This window comes from Euprymna scolopes, chromosome 10 (assembly GCF_053919585.1).
Source record: "Euprymna scolopes isolate OS-2025 chromosome 10, ASM5391958v1, whole genome shotgun sequence".
NCBI classification, from domain to species: Eukaryota; Metazoa; Mollusca; class Cephalopoda; order Sepiida; family Sepiolidae; genus Euprymna; species Euprymna scolopes.
In genome coordinates, this window is record NC_136491.1 from 97930870 (window position 1) to 97952756 (window position 21887).

At 33.3% G+C, this 21887-nt stretch overlaps 2 protein-coding genes across 2 annotated transcripts; both read right to left on the reverse strand.

Annotated features, from left to right (window-relative positions):
- Positions 1-19976: 19976 nt before the first annotated feature.
- LOC145286513 (uncharacterized) lies at positions 19977-21005 on the reverse strand. The gene has a single exon (XM_080135412.1). The coding sequence runs from the start codon at positions 21003-21005 to the stop codon at positions 19977-19979; it is 1029 nt and encodes a 342-aa protein (XP_079991538.1).
- Positions 21006-21259: 254 nt separating this feature from the next.
- LOC145286514 (uncharacterized) lies at positions 21260-21655 on the reverse strand. The gene has a single exon (XM_080135414.1). It carries the CDS (start codon positions 21653-21655, stop codon positions 21260-21262), a length of 396 nt encoding a protein of 131 aa, XP_079991540.1.
- Positions 21656-21887: the final 232 nt, after the last annotated feature.

Below are 21887 nucleotides of genomic sequence, written 5' to 3' on the forward strand. Positions count from 1 at the left end.
TCAAGATTAGTACAGGGTCTGTAGAAACTATCATTCATGACCATTTGCATATGCATAAGGTGTCTGTCAGATGGATTCCCAGGTTGCTCACACCATTCCAGAAGCGAGAACGTGTCGAGTGCTCGAGGATGAATTTGGAGATGTGCAGGGAAGATGAGTCAAAGTTTTTCAAAAGACTAATTACACAGGATGAAACCTGGGTCCATCACTATGATCCAGAGACCAAAGCCCAGTCAATGCACTTGGACTCACCACCTCCAAACAAGACAAGGGTGCAGCCCTCCGCTGGCAAGGTCATGCTTACAGTCTTCTGGGACCAGAACGGAGTAGTGATAACAGATTTCCTGGCAAAGGGTACCACAATTACAGGAGCCTTTTATGCTTCACTTTTGAGGAAATTAAGGGAAGCTATCAAAATCAAGAGGCGGGGCAAGATCAGCAAAGGTAGCCTCCTCCTGCAGGACAACGCTCCGGTCCACAACTCGCATATCACTAGATCAGAAGCACGGGCGTGTTGTTATAATATCCTCCCCATCCTCTCTACTCTCCTGACCTTGTACCCTCTGATTTTCACCTCTTCCCAGCCATGAAGTTGTTTTTGAAAGGAAAGCGTTTCCCAGATGATGCAGTATTGATTTCTGAAGTCACCTCGTGGTTGGAGGACCCACCTGGGGTGTTCTACAAAAACGGTCTCCAGAGCTGCATCAAACGATGGGAGAAATACAAAACTCTGTGTGGTTCTTATGTAGAGAAAGACTAATAACTGTGCCAAGTTTCATTGTTCTACTACTATGGGAAGTGGGTCAGGGGCATTACTTATTGCACGCCCCTCGTAAATAAGGCAATAAACTAGCGTCTAAACAATGTTCACGACTTCCGTTCGCGTGAACACTCTAGATTGTCATTGTATTAGCATGAATTCGGCGTTTAATAGGTCTAATTTACCTTCATTCTCGTGGCAATTGCTTGGTCGCCCTAATATATATGCTTCGCAAATGGAGCAGAAGGTGATTTCGTGGCTAGGTTCGAATCTCATAACCAGCAGGAATTGTTATCCTTCACTGATGATTTCGTAAGCATGAAACATTAGTGTTTGTAGGTATAAATAAATAATTATATATATATATATATATATATACATACATATATATATACATACATACATATATATATATATATATATATATATATATATATATATATATATATATATATAAGTTTAGTGGTTATATTAAAATTCGGAAAAAACAACATACAGACACATATATTCGCATTAAGAATTTATTGTTTGACAAAAGGAATATGTAGAAGAGATTATGTTTTTGTTTTTAAAGGGAATGGTGTTTGATCAGCATTGTTGGAGATCTTTATGTATATATGTCTATGCTTAAATATTGAGCTTCTCCTTTTGGGCTAGGATCGCCCTGAAAGTATTACTTCAAGTAATATCTATAAGGATCTTTCATCTGATTTCTAATCAGTTTCTTATCTCGATTATATATATATATATATATATATATATATATATATATATATATATATATATATATATATATATATATACGTATGTATGTACATGTATATATATATATATATATATATATATATATAGTATTAAAAGTTTTTCAACCTTTAAAACTATAGGATAAAACTTATAGTCACAAGTTTTTCGCTGCAAAATTCACTTGCTTGTAAGTCAAGCAATCTTTTGTAATTACTGTACTGTTTAGCCCCAGAGAATTTGTGCAAACTTTAATATTTCTCTTGGGATCATCCGTTCTTTACCAGGATAAACTATTTTAGGGACTTAAAAGCTGAAAATAATTATTTTTTAAGGATCTCCCACAATGCTGTTCAGACACTATTTCCTTTTAAAACAAAAACAAAAACACTGCAGTATACGTTTTGCGGAAAATCAGAGCAAAATCGCTGCTGTCTATTTCAAATCAAAACAAATGGGACATACATCAACCTGGACTTCCTTACCAGATTCTTTCCAGTTTGTAGTTTTGTCAATTTTCTTGTGTGTGGTGGGAGAGCGATCGAAATAGAGGCATAGGAGAGTTCGGTAAATAAGATGAATTATATGTACCATTAGTACTGAAATTGTTCTGGTTTTCTGTACCACACATACACACACTCTGTGGTATGGCTTCCCTGTGCACAACCATATGCATATTCAGACCAGACTTGTACTTCCTGCCACATACCACACAGGTCGTCTCATCAGGTCGTGGAGGTAAGGCTTATATAAGGGCGTCTTTTGTGTTACTTCATGTGGCTCAAATATCTAGCTTTCGACAGTAGAAAGCGTCCACATGTTTCACGCTTCCAGTCAGCTTTACGAGTGTCTAATTCCTTCACAAACTCTTTATGCAGATTCTCTTAAGCTCTTGCCTTTAATACCTTGCGATCTTCAAACACAACTCTTCGTCACTTACGTCTATTGACATATATATATATATATATATATATATATATATATGTGTGTGTGTGTGTGTGTGTGTGTGTGTGTGTGTGTGTGTGTGTGTGCAGGAGGTCTTAAGGGGGACGAGAGCCTAACATTATTTACGATTTACCATTAACTAGTCCCCCTTATGTTGGACTTGAAACCTACGGTATAAATGTATTTCTGACCTTCTGTACACTTAAATAAATAAATATTAAGCTCTTATATCGAAAAAGTTTTTTCTTTGTAATCGAGCACTTTGTTGGAATTCTTTCCCAAAAGAAACAGTAAACATATATATATATATATATATATATATATATATATATATATATATATATATATATATATATATATATATATATATAATTTTTTTTTAAATGTAATTATCCACTGACACGTGTTTCGTCGTCTCCGACTTATCGGAGTGGCTTTATCTAACGAGATTCGAAATATATATATATATATATACATATATATATATATATACATATATATATATATATATATATATATAGATAGATAGATAGATAGATAGATAGATAGATAGATAAGAACAAACAGAGTTAATAAAACATGTTTTTAACACTTTGAAAAAGTGTTAAAAACATATTTAATCTGAAAAGGAAACACTTGATAAGTGGATAGTCCTTAATCCGCGGAGTTTCGAAGAAATACTTTCCTTCTCATCAGAGGGTAGGAATTAGCAAAATGCAGGATCAGATTTTGCATACAAAAGTATTTGATGAAATAAGTAGTTTCATATGGCTGTTTGGTTTTAACATACATCGATTTTGTATCCTCACTATATGATAATTTCAGCAGTATTTTATCATTGTTGTTTGTGGCAAAGACTCAGTTTTGCCTTTCATTCTAATTTTTCATCCACTCACTAGGAGTTCTCACAAAGGCCATCACGAGCGATCAATAAGCTGTGGTGTTCCTTAGTGTCTGAGTGACAGCAATTCCCCTAGATTTCCAATGCTTGCCACCTCTTTCGATAATCAGTGCAGATGGTTCACGTTATCGCAACAGCTGCTTACCTTTGATCTCTCGCTTGCAACGGCCATTGGTATTTGCTAGAGTTTCGGTAGATTCTCTCCTCCAAGATTTTTTCTGCTCTCTGTACTTTTCCAGTGGAGATTCGGATAGTGTTCTTCTTCCTCAGTTTTACTGTACCCTTTATAACTATTTGGTATGGCGCCACTCGGTGTAGATGTCATCATTTTTAGACATTACTTATCTTATCATGGTTGGATAGGTGAGTCACGATAGTTTTTATATTTTCATATAATTTCTCTATTTTTATTTTGCTTTTTGTGTTTACTTGTGTTCATCTATTTAATTATTTTTTTACATATTTGGTTATATGCTATTCTTATAAACCAAAGTAAGATAAATAATAAGGCCAAAAGACTTATAAGTATACACGAAGATCTCCATTATTCCAGTAATTATAGGAGAAACCGCGTTCATAGAAAAGCATTTCAAAAACATACCGGGTGAATATACCCGGTGAACCAAGTGCAAGAGAAATATAAACAATTGTACATAAAAAGAAGGTTAGAATCTTCAAAAAAGATCTCTCGGTTAGAATGTCTGAGATAGCAGGTGATGCCTGAATCTGGTAGGATGACGTGGCCTCAGCTAAAACAGTATGTTTAAAAACGGGGGGGGGACATAAATATAACATAAAAATATTAAAATCTTATTTATAAAACCCATTATTTCTATGTGTGTGTGTTTATCTCCATTTTTTTCAAAGTGCATCTTTCCGAGACGCAAAGTAGTAGAGCGACGCGAACCAAGTAAAATGGCTGCAATTTTTTCTATACCGTTGGTTTGGGGAAGTTTAGTTGCTAAAAATAACTGCTAAGGGATCAATATCGAAAACAATTAAAACTTGGGAGGCGTCAATCGACTTAACATATTATTTGTACGCATGCAGAAATATATGCATTTATACTTTAAAGTGTACACTGGATTTGACAGCTACCATGTTGTATTCAACCGGAAAACAAGCCAGTGGAACAGTGTTCCACAGGCGGGCGGTTCTGGGAAAGAAGCTTTGTTCATGGAATCTGCATTTAGATTTAGGCACAGTTAGAGAGTGGAGGAAATCGTATATAGTGGTTGTAGCTAGTTGACTGTTTTTGTGAAAGTTTGGAAAGTGGGCACTATAGATTAGAGTTCAGACAGGCTTGCAATGTCTCTTCTGTAAGAAAGAGGTTGCAGGGAAGAGAAAAGGGCATCACCTACTAAGTTTCGAAATTGGTTATAAAATCTATCAAGGCTGGATAGGGCACGCCGAGCAACTCCTGCCTAGATGTGGCAACACTATTCCATTTTAGAGTGTACCTGGTTTATATACAGATAGATAGTTGAATCGGCAGTGAGATACCTACTGAAGCAGGAGAGTGATCCAAAGATTTCATGTATGTGTTCCATTTCAGAACAGGAATGAAGGTCAATCTCAGAAGCTTGTCAAGACATGGAGTTTCACCAAGACGAGAGCCATTTATTTCAATTGTGTGATGTGGGTTAGAGCGGTTATGATGAAAGAAGAGAAGCTGGGTTTTCGATGCATTAAAATGAACCAACCACCTGTTCTCCCATTGCCTCACGTTCTCAAGATCAGAAGAGAGAGAATCAGAAAGAGCTTGGTCATTGCTGGCCTTTGTAGTATTGGCATAGATTGTTGTTTCGTCTGCATAAATATCTACGAATGATTTAAAAATGTGATTTGGAAGATCACACACATACACACATACACACACACACACATATATATATATATAATTTTTTTCAAGAATCAAACAACGTCGCAGCTCACAAAAGCCATGAAAACCATAAACCAGAAGTCAAAGACTCAAATTTCGCCCTCATTTGGCAACATATCTGAAATCAGGTTTCAACACCGAGCGACTTGCATGCGAAGCGACTACTTTGTCACCTGAGTTACCTCGCCATATATATAAAATCAGTTTATTAACTTACACAGATCAAACAAACAGTAGTGAGATACGGCTGTGTAATATGCCTACTTCTTATCAACAAGGGGTGTAGTAATTCAACCATTTAACGTACAAATGTATATTTTCGCATTCGTAGAAGTAACATGTTTAGTCGACTTACTCCTGTCGAGTTGCTTTTTTATTTTAACAGCCTTAGCAGCTATTTTTGCCGGATAAGAACCAAATCGACTTTGTTTTACGGGTTTACATCCCATATATATGAAGTGTCAAATGTGTAGGCCAACAATTGACAAAGTAGTTTGTTAAAAACTCTTCCACACATAGAAAAAGTCATTTTACATATAACTATCTACTATTATAAAAAAATAACTTTGTGTGTGTGTGTGTGTGTGTGTGTGTGTGAGTTCCTTCCTCATAGGTCTCGAAACGGCTGTGCTCAACTTTTGCAAATTTCACACAAACTAATTTATATGTCTGGCAGTGTTCTTAGATATGCTTTGTATAGAAATTAATTCGATAAGTATCGAAAATCGAAAAAATCCAATTTTAAAAATAGCTTTTCTCTCTTATAAACAAAAAAGAACAATTTTTACAGGGAAATATTTTACGTTACACCGGCCAAGGAACACAATAAAATCCCAGTAAAGTTTTTCTTCTTAAAAAATAACAACAAAAAAACAGATTTATTATAATCTGTAGATATAGCACAGTGCTAGCGCCTTCGACTACAAATCGAATAATTCTCCTGTTCAAACCTGGATCTATCTCACCATTATATGTAAAAACTTTTTCTTTTTAATGAATTCAGTTTATGATAAAAGAAGAGTACCATATAAAATCGCCGCAAATCATTTCTTCTTTTTCATATTTTAAAACTAAACATTAATTAGAAGTGACTTTTCCTGGGCATTCGTCGTCAAACCCAAATATCAGCTGAGGTAATATTGTAAACAAACACAGACGAAAATGATAAACATTATCATAATAATTTTTTAATTTATAATTTTCATTTTTTATATTTTTGCGAATTAGTCCACCGCACAAATTATTCCTCGTAATATATAATATAAGGGATTGATTCTATAATAATACATATGCAATCAAGGTAAATTAAAATATCATATTTAAGCGTATTGTACGACCGGGCAACGCCAGGCTGCCAGCAAGTACACACACACACACACACACACACACACACATATATATATATATATATATATATGTGTGTGTGTGTGTGTGTGTGTGTGTACTTGCTATATATATATATATGTGTGTGTGTGTGTGTGTGTGTGTGTGTACAGAAGGTCATAAGGGTGACCAGTTAATGGTAAATAGTAAATAATGTTAGGCATGGCTGACGAGAGCCTAACAGTATTTACGATTTACCATTAACTGGTGCCCCTTATGTTGGACTTGAAACCGACGGTACCAATGTTTTTCTGATCTTCTGTACATTTGAATAAATAAATACTAAGCTCTTATATCGAAAAAGTTTTTTCTTTGTAATCGAGCACTTTGTTGGAATTCTTTCCCCCCAAAAAACAATAAACAAATACATACATATATATATATATATATATATATATATATATATATATATATATATATATATATATATATATATATATATATATGTATTTGTTTATGATATTGTTATATATATATATATATATATATATATATATATATATATATATATATAAAGAGAGAGAGAGAGAGAATAAAGAGAAGACGAGGGTTAAGGGAGATATTCTGTATTTACTATTAAATATTCGCGCCTGGAGGATGTATATATACTTTCGAATATAACAGATACGTATGCATGAATGTATTTCTGCTCATTTCTTGCGTTCTTTCGTGTTGTCTTTTTTTGCTATGATACAGAAATCGATAGCTAAAGAAGATTGACTTTTCTTTCCCACGCATGGCTTTCCCAACCCCACCCAGCATCCCCACGCGCATTATTCGCGCGGGAACTATCCTCCCTTGATTCTATGAGTCATAGAGAAACCAACTTCTCCAAAACCACGTGTCTTCAGTCGCACACGCGCACGCTTGCGCTGTTCCCAGGCGCACAAAACTGCAGTCGCACTCGTTTCCTTAGCCACGACGGGGTTTTCCCATGAAATTTATAATGCTTACAAAATATATTTTATACAGTTTGATATTTTTTATAATTAAAACGTATGAATAAAACTAATAAGACCGTTGTTTTTGTTTCAAACGGGACCAAAAATGCCCATGCGATATATGAACGTTTTTTTTTTTAATTTCAGTTGTGGTTTTCTTTATATAAAGGGCAAATATTTGTGTATATGTTTGTATATCTGGGTTAAAGTCAGAAACGGCAAAACAATGCTCACTTCGTCAAGATACGACCACTGGCTAAATTAAAACGGAAATTCCACGAATAAAGTTCCTTTCCTAGAATTGCCCGCTTGTGAAATTGTTCATTTGTTTCCCCCCGTTCCTGTTATAGAGCGTGGTATCATCAGCAAATATACCCATCTAACAGATAATTTTATCAACGAGGTCATTTATGAATATTAATGATAATAATAACGCTCCAAGGATAGATCCCTGAGGTACTCCCGCATTTATATCATATTATTTAGATGTACGACCGTCGAGGACAACCTGGATTCTTCTCTTACTTAAGAAGGGTTTAATTATGTTAAGTATTCTTCCAGTGAGACCATATGACCTGATTTTTCTGAGAAGATTAAGATGGCATACCCTATCAAAAGCCTTAGATATATCCAGGGTTACCGTTTTACCCTCCCCTGCTTTGTCCAGTGAATGGTATATACGTTCAGAGATTACAGGATATCTGTTGTGGAACGGGTTTGGCCAAATCCATATTGTTGGTCGGTCAGAAGTTTAGCAACTGTAAGGTGATGGACTAGAGCTAAATTGATTATGGATTCAAGTATTTTGGGAAAAAGCGGGAGGAGGTCAATGGGGCGATAATCTTTTGGAGTCAGTCCTTTCACTAGAATTCTTGAAAACGGTATCACAAAAGCAGTTTCCAACAATGAACAAAGCAATTCTGTTCCACTGAGCTGCTTCCCAGCTGACTACATCATGGTTGTCTCCAAATCCAATGCGCCCTCTTAAATAATTCTGCCCAATTCATCTCCAAAAACGATCACTGATCTATTGTCACAGCGACCACCTTACACTCATTAACTCTTATCCTCGAGTGGCCTCCGATCCTTAATAAGTAGTGACTCCTTTGTAAAAAAAAAAAAAGAAAAAAAGAATAAGATTTTAGTTTTCTTTTTTATTACACAAAAGTGTGTATTTATATTTTCGTTACAAGTTGTTATTTTCTGGATCGGTATTGCCCCGGATGAATAATATCTAAAATTATAAAAGTTATTCATTCTTTGATCATTTTCTTGCACAGATTTCATCAGGGAAAACGATTTTCTGCCCTATTGTGTAATAAATAAAGAAAAGAAACTGAAAAAAACGAGTGTATATGTCAAGAGAGAAGAATGGATAGGCCGGAGAAGAAAGAGGGATGGGGAGAGGGAGTGGGAAAAGAAGAAGGAAAAGGAGGAGGAAAAAATATATATAGATAGATAGATAGAGAAATTTTAAATAGATAGATAGATAGATAGATAGATAGAGAAATTTTAATAGAAATATGTTAAACTTTATGCCTCGAGCAATATGGAGTTTTCCTGCTAGCCATAAATAAAAAAAATTAATATAGAAAATTACAACTGAATAATTATTTACCCTTATTATTACTAAATAGAAAATTAAGCAACAAACGTATGGGTATTATTGATCGTTGATGGTTTGATGAAAATTTTAACAGCGTACACGCGCATGAGCTTCAGTATTTTGTGGAGAGGGGGGCGGTAAAAAGTGAATATTATCCCATTTACAATTTTTAAAATGAGATGCTTGTCTCACGGAGAACCAGAATAAGAACTATATATAATCTTCTATTTTTATTTTTTATTTGATCTTTTAACGAAAAACGTAAACAGCGTACACACGCATAATCTAATCTATAAAATGATCGTTATTTTTCATCTAGGCTCCGTGGTGAAATAATCGAATACGTCTTATGATAAACTGTACCGTTACACAAATAACATACGTCGTTTTGTGTATTTCTAGAAAGTATATTTTCATTTTTTTCACCCTTACATTTATTGTTACATTTTATTCGGTAAATCTTTCACATTTATGTCTCCTATACAGAAAGTGGCAAGCTGTGACATGCTCTTATATTTAGCTACTCCCTCGTTACCCAGACACCGTTACAATTTTTAAATAGGCAACATAATATTACGGCTCTGTTATTGCTCAACCATAAATCGTTCGCAATTGCCTACATATTACATTATTTAATATATAAACGGCTATATGAACGTCTGTCTGTTAGTCTCTCAGTCTCCATATTTTCAAACTCTATCTCCTTCGAAATTAAAAGTCGTAGAGCGGCACTAGGGGTATCAAAGGATTAGATTTTTTTTAACGACTACTTTTAAGGGGTAGAAACGGCTAAAAATCGAAAGAAATCGTTAATTTATTTTTAATTTTTAAGCAGTTTATACGCGTGTAACGTTGGTACAATGTTAACGTCAACAGCTTTGCATGCTATCGTTTCAGTTTCCATTCTAGCTGATAGCACCTATAAATACTTTATTCTTTTTTTTTTTTTTTTTTTTTGCTTTTTAAATCACGGCTCTAATAATATATACGAAATCTGGACAAATTAAAATATCATATTTAAGCGTATTTCCCCCCTGGCAAAGCCCCCCCCATCCCACCGCGAGTATATTAAATATAAATAACAATCGCCCCTTTCGAGTTCATTTGCTTTATAAAATTTCTGTTTACATAAAGACGCACTTTTATTTAACAAAAAAATCAAAATCATTTTGTTACTACTTACTAAGGCTCGGAGGCCAATCGAGTATAAGGGTTAATGAGTGTAAGGTGTTCAGTAAAAGAACAGCTCAGTGGTAGCTTTTGGTGAGAATTGGGCAGAATTTGACTATTTAATGGAGTGGATAGCAAGAATTTGTTAACACCGGACTTGAAGACGATCATGTTGTATTCAGCTAGGAAGCAGATCAGTGAAACAGAGTTCCATTGGCGGACAGTTCTAGGAAAGAAGCTTGGTGCATAGAATTTTCGTTTAGATTTGGGTACTGATAGAGAGTACAGGGACCTGTTGGCAGCGGTTGTAGGTTGACAAGTGCATTTCGTGAAAGTTTGGTGGTGGGACTATTGAGTGAACCTCAAACGAGTTCTTGCTGTGAAAATAACGGTAAAGCAGAGATAGGGTCGCAGCGTCTCTTTTGTTCTCAGAGAGAAGAAAAGGGGATCGCACACCAGGTTTTAAAGCCGGTTTTGAACTCTCGTAAGACAAGATAGGGTACCTCGGACAGCAACTCCCTAGATGTGGCAACAGTACTTTATTTTAGGGTGTATTTTGCTCTTATAGATATAGAAGATTGCTTCGACAGTAAGATAACTTCTAAAGCGGTAGAGGGGCGCGACCATTTTTCTGGTGATCTTGGCAACAGATTTGATGTAAGTCTTCTATTTCGGGTCAGAGGTGAAGATTTGTTTCAAAAGCTTGTCGAAACAGGGTGCTTCTTTGAGACGAGAACCATTCATATCCATTGTTGCAATGTGGGAGTCAGAGCTTTACAAGCTTGGTTTTGAATGCATTAAAATTAACCAACCACTTTTAGGCCCATTGCACCATGTGCTCAAGGTTAGAGGAAAGACGCTCTGAGAGATCATGGCCGTTGCTGGCCATTGAACTATTACCATAAAAGTGGTGTCGTTTGCGTATATGTCGACGAATGACCTTAGAATGTGATTTGGAAGATCAATGATGAAGAGAAGGAAGAGAGTTGGGCTTAGCGTTCATACTTTGAGCTTCGGACTTTTATCCATCGATGACTACTTGTATAAACCTATCGAGAAGGAAGGATTTGATAAGACATTTACATATATTTCATAGCTGGAAATCCTTATATCAAACCCTGTCAAATGCCTTCGATATGTCAAGAGCTATATCTCTAGAAAAGAATCCTCTTTCGATAGATTCTCTTATCCTATGTGAGTACATCAGCTGTAAATGTTTCAGGACGAAAACCATGTTGCTTGTCGCTGAACAGGTTGTTTTTTTGCTGAGGTGGTTGACAATTTTTCTATTAAGTACGAATTCAAACAACTTACTCATGACGTACAGAAGACTAATTGGTCTGTACTAAGATGCAGAAAACAACAAAGTGTTGGGGATCATTTCTCCTTTTTAAACAGCTTTGCAAGAATTGGTGCTAGTTCCGATTGTAGCTTTATGACCATTTGTTTTGTTAGCATCAAAGGTTTTTGATAGGCGTCGCGACATCACAAACAGATATGTGGATGTCGTTTAGATCATTTTCATTTGAGGAAATTCCTGAGGTAGGCGACCCTGATCGCATAGAGTTGAATTTGCTGCAAAGTGTTTGGCAAAGAGTTTGGCTTTGTAAGGTGTTGAAGAGATCATCCCAGGCCCATTAATGATGTTCGGGATTGAAGAAGCGCAGGATCATATCCGTTATATGCCAAAACTCATGAGAACCAAATCTCTGTTTCTTCTACTTTGGACTTGGTAGATCGAACATATGACTCTCTCGCTTTTTCTATAATTATGCTTGCGTTGGTTGCTGACAGTCCTAAAGTCGACTTTAGTTGCAGTCCCTCTATTACGTTTAAGGCTGTTGAAGCAGTGGTTTTTATGAACAATGTTGGCAGCACATTAAGGGACGTACAATGTTTGGATGTTCCGTTTCAATTGAAATGTCTGATTATCCAGTCAGTTGCAACTGACGTCGCATTTTTTATTTTTTATTTTAGCGTTCCAAATTATATTCGGAACAAATTCATGAATCTTCTACTAAACGGCGATTACTCCCCTTGAATCATCACTTTTCCCTAACATATATTACCTAAAACTACAAGAGTATCATCAAAACACACCAAAGAACTCGCAACTAAAACTCCTCAGTAATCGGTGTCTGATCTGATTTGGTTCCTTATATTAAAGACTTCCAGTTTCCGTTAAAAATAACTAATCAATTAGGTGTTAGATATAATTTATTTGGTTTCAATTTTGGGTATGTAATCTCTACAATTAATATCCTTTCTCCGGCAACACATGGGCACAGGCATTAAGTTTTTAATACGTTGTGGCATGATTCACGGCGAATATAATATCATTGTTAATTTTCGAATATGGTGCTTATCTCACTGAGAATCACAGGGTGGGATTTGAGCAGCTATATATTTGTTTACATTACATTTAAATTTCTCAATGCTGGCGCAGTTATAAAACAGGGGACAAGCATAGTGTAATACTAGACCATTAGAATAGAAAGTCTTGCAGAATATAGGGACTTGTACAGTGATGGGTGAGATTTTGCTGATTGATGGGCTGATTGGGGGTATTTACATCGAGGAGATCAGCTGTGCAGCATGTTCATTGGAACATAGTCTGTAACAGAAGAATTTGTAAAACAATCTCAGAAATGCAACATAGCAACATGGAACAGAGTCTGGAGCTTTTTAGATAGTGTAAAACCTATTGGGTTATGCGCTCTTTTCTCATTCTAAGAAGAAGAGGCATTTTATAAAGATGTGGGATATTGGACCGTAAGAGTCTGCCAGAACCTTACGAAAAGTTCACCTTCCTTGTAGCAGCCTTCGCAATTCCCTTTTTTACTTATATATTCACGACAAACAAGGCAAGTTGCCACTAAAACGTAAAAGGTTACTGTGAACTAGAGACCATGTTTACGGGAACACTCTAACTAGGGAGTTGAGCAGCAAATATCTGTTCATTTTACACTTATCTCTCTGCGTGTTAGTATAGTCGGGGAAGTATGGTACTAGAAGTGAATTCTAGACATTAGCAATTTAAAGGAAGAATATTTCAGCGTAGAAAGCTCTCAGCAATCAGACCTCAACAGTGAAGGCGTGGGATGTTGCGGTTTGTCAGGCTAATCGGGAGTATTTATGTCGTAGTGGCACTAGTGCTACGCATTCTTCGGGGCATATTTTATTAAAATACTTGTAAAACAAGCACAGAGATGCTACACTGGGACGATGGGGCAGGGTTTGGCACTTGGTTCACAGTGCGGGAACTATTAGACAGAAAACTTCTTTGTGAACTCTGTCTGATAGGGAGGGACCTGTGGCTGATACAACGGCGCATATGTTACAATACTCTATGAATGGGCGAATGATGGCTTTGTAGAGATATATAAGATACTGACAGGTGTTAGTATTTTTCTAGCGATGTAGAGGGGGCCAACCACATTTGCAGCAGCTTTGGCAATGTCTTCTATTTATTTGTTCTAATCCGTGTTAACTGTGTTAAGTCATGGAGTTTTAATGATAAAATCTCAGCTTGATTGTGGTATTATCCTTTGCAATCAGTGGCTGGAAAAGTTCGTTGTCATTTGTTGAAGGAAAGCAGCGTTGTCTTAGTAGCATTAAATGTTACCATTCAATTACGTCTCCATTTAGACTGGAGAAAACTTGAATGCCTAGTTGAAAGACACTGTTCTCGAGTGTCTAAGATCTCTGTACATGAGTATGTCAAGAAAGCCTGATATAAAAATATTTTTCCCTACAAGTAAACCTTAACTTAATATTCAAAATCACATAGTATTCGCGGTCCAAATAAGATTTCCTCAGTGTGGCTAACTTACAATGGCTTTTATGAGGAATACTGTACCTTCTCGAAGTGATGTTAGCTCAAGTAATGGTATGATGTTGAATAAGCAACCAAACAAGCAGAAATATCGCCCTGAAATCCAGTAAGATTAAGAGATCGCAAGAAAAATATACTATAACGCATGCAAAATTTTATATTTAACGGTTTAAAGAAAAATATACTATAACGCATGCAAAATTTTATATTTAACGGTTTAAAGAAAAATATACTATAACGCAGGCAAAAGTTATATTTAACGGTTTAAAGAAAAATATACTATAACGCATGCAAAGTATTATATTTAACGGTTTAAGGAACAATATACTATAACGCATGCAAAGTTTTATATTTAACGGTTTAAGGAAAAATATACTATAACGCATGCAAAATTTTATATTTAACGGTTTAAAGAAAAATATACTATAACGCATGCAAAATTTTATATTTAACGGTTTAAAGAAAAATATACTATAACGCATGCAAAATTTTATATTTAACGGTTTAAAGAAAAATATACTATAACGCATGCAAAATTTTATATTTAACGGTTTAAAGAAAAATATACTATAACGCATGCAACATTTTATATTTAACGGTTTAAAGAAAAATATACTATGACGCATGCAAAATTTTATATTTAACGGTTTAAAGAAAAATATACTATAACGCATGCAAAATTTTATATTTAACGGTTTAAAGAAAAATATACTATAACGCATGCAAAATTTTATATTTAACGGTTTAAAGAAAAATATACTATAACGCATGCAAAATTTTATATTTAACGGTTTAAAGAAAAAAAGAAGTGCAGATTTTTTTAAAATAAATAAACATCTATTTATAAAAACATAAGTTCGATATTTCGATTCATAACAGAAACTTCATCAGGAAATATAAGTTGTTATTTTTTACGTACCATGGTGGTGGTGGAGATAATGCTTTACACGTTTTCCTTCAGATGTTGGTGAAGAGTAATGTTCATATGTCCGATATAGTAGAAAACGATGGTCTAGCGTCTTAAGTACTAAGAAAAAAGTCTACTGCAAAAAAACACTGTTGATAAAGAATGAAACATTCAAAAATTTAAATTTGGAATTTTGCATTCCATATCAATAGTGATTTTATACAATAGACGCTTTATCATTTATACTATAACATATTTCAATAGTCGATTCTTTGCTAACTCAATGGTTGAAATGTAAAAGAGAACTTTAATGTACTATTCGAATATCTATGCATTTTAAAAGGTTCCTTATACTTGTTAAAGGAAAGGAGCTTTGTCTTAGTAGCATTAAATATTGCCATCTAAATTACAGAAACTATTTTGGTGGTTACAGTATTCTCTCGCTATTCGCAGAGTTACGTTATTTACCTCCTCGTGGACAGCGAAAAACCGCGAATACTGGATAAAGTTTTAAAACATCTATGTATGCGATTATATACGGTAATACATGCTCACCAAACACTTTCTAATGACACTTGTACATAATAATAATAATTCTGATTTCGTTTGTCAACGTCTCTCTGGAAAGGGATGGGGTTCATTTTCAGAGGATTTCCCTTAATCCCGGCTTCAAACCAGGAGCTTCAAAGATCAAGGGTTTTCCTAAGGATGTTGGTGGTACCTATAATTGCAGAGGTGTGAAGGCCGCCTAAAACATCGGGGATTTGTAGTTTTTTTTAATTGTCCTTCCAGACGACTTTATACTACTTCTAGTGTACCAACTACGATTGGGATTATTTGTGTTTTAACCTCGTGTATACGACTTATCTCCAAGGCCAATGGAGCATAATTGCTCCACTTCTCATTCTCCTTCTCTCTAACATTCCTGTCCCAGGGTACTGAAAAGTCTATAATCTGCCAGTTTTTTAGACCTGGTTAGTGACGACTAAATAATAATAATAATAATAATAATAATAATAATAATAATGGTGATGATGAGAATAATAATAATAATGATGATGATAATGATAATAATGATGATAAAAATGATGATAATAATAATAATAATAATAATGATAATAATAATGATGATGATAATAATAATAATAATAATAATAATAATAATAATAATGATAATAATAATAATAATAATAATGATAATAATAATGGTAATAATAATAATAATAATGATAATGATGATAATAATAATAATAATGATAATAATAATAATGATAATAATAATAATAATGATAATAATAATGATAATAATAATGGTAATAATAATAATAATGATAATGATGATAGTAATAATAATAATAATAATGATAATAATAATAATAATAATAATAATAATGATGATAATGATAATAATAATAATAATAATAATGATAATAATAATAATGATAATAATAATAATGATGATAATAATATTGATGATGATGATGATGATGATGATGATGATGATGATGATGATGATGATGATGATGATGATGATGATGATGGATATTGCTTGTTTGATTTGCAGATTGTATTCCATAGGATATTGGGGTAGTATTCAGGATTGGCATCACTTTTTAAAAAGTGATATCAACTCTTAATCCTGTAAAGAATCTGCTTGCAAAGATCTGGTAATTTGAATTTTACAATAAATTACCTCCACACAAACAATGATTAGGAAATGAAAACATTTTCTTTCATTTTGAATAAAAATCAAAAAAGAAAATATTGCTTAATTATTTCATTTTTTCATAAATTATAATCATACCATAGATAAAATATTTTATAATTTTATGAAAAAACTAAGGTCTTTATATCTAAAAAATTTATTATTTCTTTATATCTTGAAACACAGACAGAAAAAGCATTCAATGAAGATGTTTAAATGGAAAATAAATGTTTTCTGAATATTGAATTAATAAAAATGTTCAAATTGAACAAAAGTGCATTGAATTATGAGTTATAAATCCATTCAATTAAAATTACAAAATATTGACAAAACTTTTGTTAAGCATTAAAATACCTAAAATGTTTTTTTATTAATTGAAAATAATATTTTAATAAAGCTCCTATGAAACCATGTCCATAGAAAGATAAAAATGGAGAAAAGTTTTTATTCAAATACAAGTCTGAAAATATCCAATGAATCATTGAAAAGGTATAATATGTTATTTTTAAAAGTTCGATCAAAATTCATTAATTGAGTTTTAGAAATATCAACAATTAATATTTGCTTTGAATTTTAATCAAAAATCATATATTATATTGGTAATATTTAAATTTAAAACGCTGAATATTTTGGAAAGTTAAAAATGATAAAAAGTTCTGCACGTAATAATTACAACACAAAACATTAGGCTATATAATAAACAAACAATATTTAGATATAAATTTCAATAGAATGAAATTTGTGAATACAATTTTTCTTTAATAAGTATCGCATGAAATGAGGATGTTCGAATAAATGAAAAGGTTTTTATGCAACAAACTTACCTGAAGTTTCTATTCAGAAGCATTTTCCTTAAAAAACGCTATGTGTTATGTGTTCAGGACCTTGTGAATTTAATTCATAAGTGGTTGTGTAAGTCTCACGAAACACATTCAACCCCAGATTCCTTTAATAAGGTGTATGTGATTTCAACAAATTGGAGCTGTTCTATTTTGTAATATTCTAATTTTCAAATATAAGGAAATCAAAATGTTATGATTTTATTCAAATATATTTGTCCATCCAACTCCTGTGTAGAGGAATTTATTTGTTTTTATTCAAATGTAAGTTTGTATATATCTAGTGATTCTTTTAAAAAGCCACCAAAAGTGTATACTTGACATATCAACTGAGTATTAGAAATATTATGAATCGAAGAATCTGATATTTCATTGAAATATTAAAATATTATTTCATTTCTAATCAATGAATAAAAGTTAAACTAAATATATTTTTCTATATCTATATTAATATGCATGTTAATCATAGTATAGTATATTGGTATATAAAGTGAAAAAATAATTGACTAACGTTTCATGAACATTTTTAAAATGGATGTAATTATAATTTTTTTTTAATTCTAGTTACCTCATGAATAAAAGTAAATGTCTTTTTTCAAATATTATTAACTAAAGATTTTCCAATACAGAAAATGTTTTGTTTTTTTTTCAATTTATAAATATTTGAAAATGCGGGAGAATTTCCCCCAAATCTCACTAAATTCAGACTTTAAAATATCATAGAAATCTAAAGTTTTTACATTTAAAGACATATTTCAAAATAGGTGAAATAATGTATTTTACTTTGCATCAACAATATTTTTAAATTCTGAAGAAATGTGTTTTCTTCAGATTAACGAACATTCCTAAATTTAAGGGAATATTATTTTAAATTTCCATTTCCATTTTATGTGCAAGTTTTGAATTTCTCTTTACAATTATATTCATTAAATACAAATAAAAGAAAAGTGTTTCCTTTCCACAATGCAAATTTATAAAATATAAAATAAATATTTTTCTTTCCAAGTACTGAGAATTGTAATTATTTCTTGATGATTATTGCAAAATGTAGAAGTGTTTTTTTAGAAATGTCAATGAATAAAAAGATTACATGTAATATTTTTTATTTTAAATCATGTAACTGAATCCAATAAAGATTTTCAAATGAAAAAACAATGTTTCCTTAAATTTATATCAATTGTACTGCTGTACTAAAATGTATTTTTTAATATTTTAGTCATGATAGAGGTTTAGAAAAATACCTCTCTGCAAACTATGTTCTTGGTGTAAGTTTTTCCTTTTTTTCCCCTTGGCTCTTAGTTGTCATGACTTTAACTCGTATATCAATGAGCCTACGGGCTCTTGAAAATGCAACATATAGTGGGGCATGGCTAAACACATGTTGTGGTAGAAACAAAACAACATTTTCAAATGTCTGACCTTGATATTTATTCATAATCATTGCATATAATAACCGAATCGGAAACTGATTTCCTTCTAGAATGAAAAGCAATTTGGGGTCACTTGGGGCAAGTTTTATACGAGGAATGAGAACATGCTTTCCTAATAATGAATGTGCATGCATATTTTTTACTTCTAATCTTGTTCCATTGCAAAGTCCATATTTTATGGATATATTTCTGAGACTATGCATCCAGGTTTTAAAATCAATTTATGAGGAGGCATTCCAGATGGCATCAACGAATTAAGAAATTTGGGTTGATAACGCATAGCTTCCACAGGATTATCAGTCTGTATTTGATCTGTGCTATAATATATGCGGCTATCACCAGGAAGTTGATGTAAAACCTCTTCATTGATCAACAGAATTTTTTGGTGAAAGAATTATCCTATTTCTTCTATCATGTTGTGATATATTTTTTAAAAATATCATCAAGGCATGATATTTGTGGCACTTCTATATCATCATTATCAGACTGGCCTGGATATTCCACAAGATTTGTTGTTCCATTTCCAAGATTCAGTAACCATGAGGCAAATTCACTTTCATTGGGTGTTGCTCTAATATTTTGAGACAAACTATACTGTTTAAACTGAAGCCATAGAGGAGAATTTTTAATGCAAATTTCAATTATTTTCTCACGACTTCCCCTTGATAATATGGGTAGAACTTGTCTGAAATCTCCCCCCAAAAGCAAAAAGTTTTTCCTGCAAAAACATTATTATTATTATTGCTTATGTCTTTCAAAGTTTTGTCAATGGCTTCCAAAGCAAATGAAGGGATCATAAAAGCTTCATCTAATATAATCAAATCAATGTTTTTTAAATAATTTGCACGGTCAGACGTGGGAGAGACATTGCAAATAGAAGTTTCTGTTAGTGCGATAGGTAATTTAAACAAACTGTAGGTTGTTCTTCCTCCTAAAAGTAAAGTAGAAGCAATACCTGTCCAGGCACCACAACATACTTGATAGTTTTGTTTTTTAGATGTGAGATTATGACATTGAACATATAAGTTTTGCCACATCCTCCTGGTGCATCCACATAAAAACAGGAATATTTAGGCACTTTTCCTTTTCTCTTCATTGTAACAGATTCAATCACAATGTCACTGACCAGTCTTTGTTCATCAGTCAGTGTGTTTATGTCTGGGTAATTTGAGACAGCTTCAGGTTCCATTTGCTGTATACCAACAGGTCCAAGTAAGCCAATTGTTAAACAATTAGTACCATTTTCAATCAGGACTGTATTGATGGATTGCAAAGCCATATTTTCAGCCTGGTCCATTGCAAATCCCTGATGTAAAAAATCTTCCATCATAGAGTTCTTGTGGCTATTCCATAAAGCAAGAGAATGTGTAGGGTTTGAATAGACACATATTGTAGTAAACGTGACTTGAAGTTGCGAAGGCATTTGTAATGCATTGGCTTCAATCAAAGCATTTTCAAATGATTCGCCATTTTGAAGAAGGCTAAGTTTTAGGCGTGCTTCTTTAAATGTAGGCATAAGTTCACCTTCTACGTTTCGCAATTCTTCAAAAGTTTTTGCTCCAGGAACATGCAATAGTAACATCGGCAAATAAAATTTTTCTATATCTTTAAGGTTCACAGTATACATTCTGCTAATGATATTGATATTCCTTCTTCTTGGTGTCCATGTTTTGGTATTCTTGTTGAAGACATAATAAAGAGGAATGTCAGGATACAAATAATTATGTGCATTAGCATCATGCTTATTCAACTTAAACCATGCTATAAGAGTTGTGTCTGCATGCGCAGCTTGTTCTGCATTATCACTACGATAGTAAACCTTATGCTGATCTTCAAGATGAACTGCAAGTCTATACACTGTGTGGGACATATCATGTAGCCTAAATTCTGACAATCGCCACATAGCTTCAGGGGGTGAAACATATCTACATGCAATATAATTAGTTATTTCATCATGCATTTTGTTCATCATGTGATTCTGTATTATTCTTTACCTCAGTCGAAGCACGGTCATGTCCCTTGTACATGTATTTAAGTATATATTTAATACTCTGCACAGATGAACAGATTTCAACATAAATATGGTCACGGTACTTTTTTAACAAGTAAGAATTAAAAGGTATAACATAACTATTATCTACAATGTGGTTTCCAACAGTAAGTCCATTCTTACGTCTCCTGTATTCTGGGTATCCAGTCATCGTCACAGAGGTTTCATTTTCGAACTCTTTTGGATAATTTTTTTAGGCACACACCATCATTCATACAGGAAGAAAAAAGGTTTTTAGTGCCACAAGGTCCATGTATCATAAATCTCTTTACTAAATCATGTAAAGTTGGGTCATCTTTGATATCAGGAATTTCAGCACTAACTAATTTATCGATATCACTTTTGTTCCTCGGTTTATCCTCATTTCTTAAAACTACCAATATATGGCAGTGAGGAAGTCCTCTCTTCTGAAATTCCACAACATAGACGTATGCCACTGGAACACCAAATATATTTTTGTCCTTTATATCACTCAAGAGTTCTTTCAGTTGCAAGTTATATACTCTGGCAATTAAGTCAGGTTTATTCTTGGGGGTTTCATTTGTATATAAATTAATCATGATTTCGGGACATTAAGGTATACATGTGTAGGTTATAAAGAGGTCAGGTTTGCCATATTTTGCCACTATTGACATTGTATCATTAAAGTTTTGATGCATATGGCGAGGGCTACCAGTGAATGAAGAGGGAAGTATCACTGGCACTCCTGTTTGAATATCCTGATCTATTCTTCTGTTTAAAAAGTCCATCAGTCCATTATACTGCTTCACACGTAATTAAGATTGGTTATTA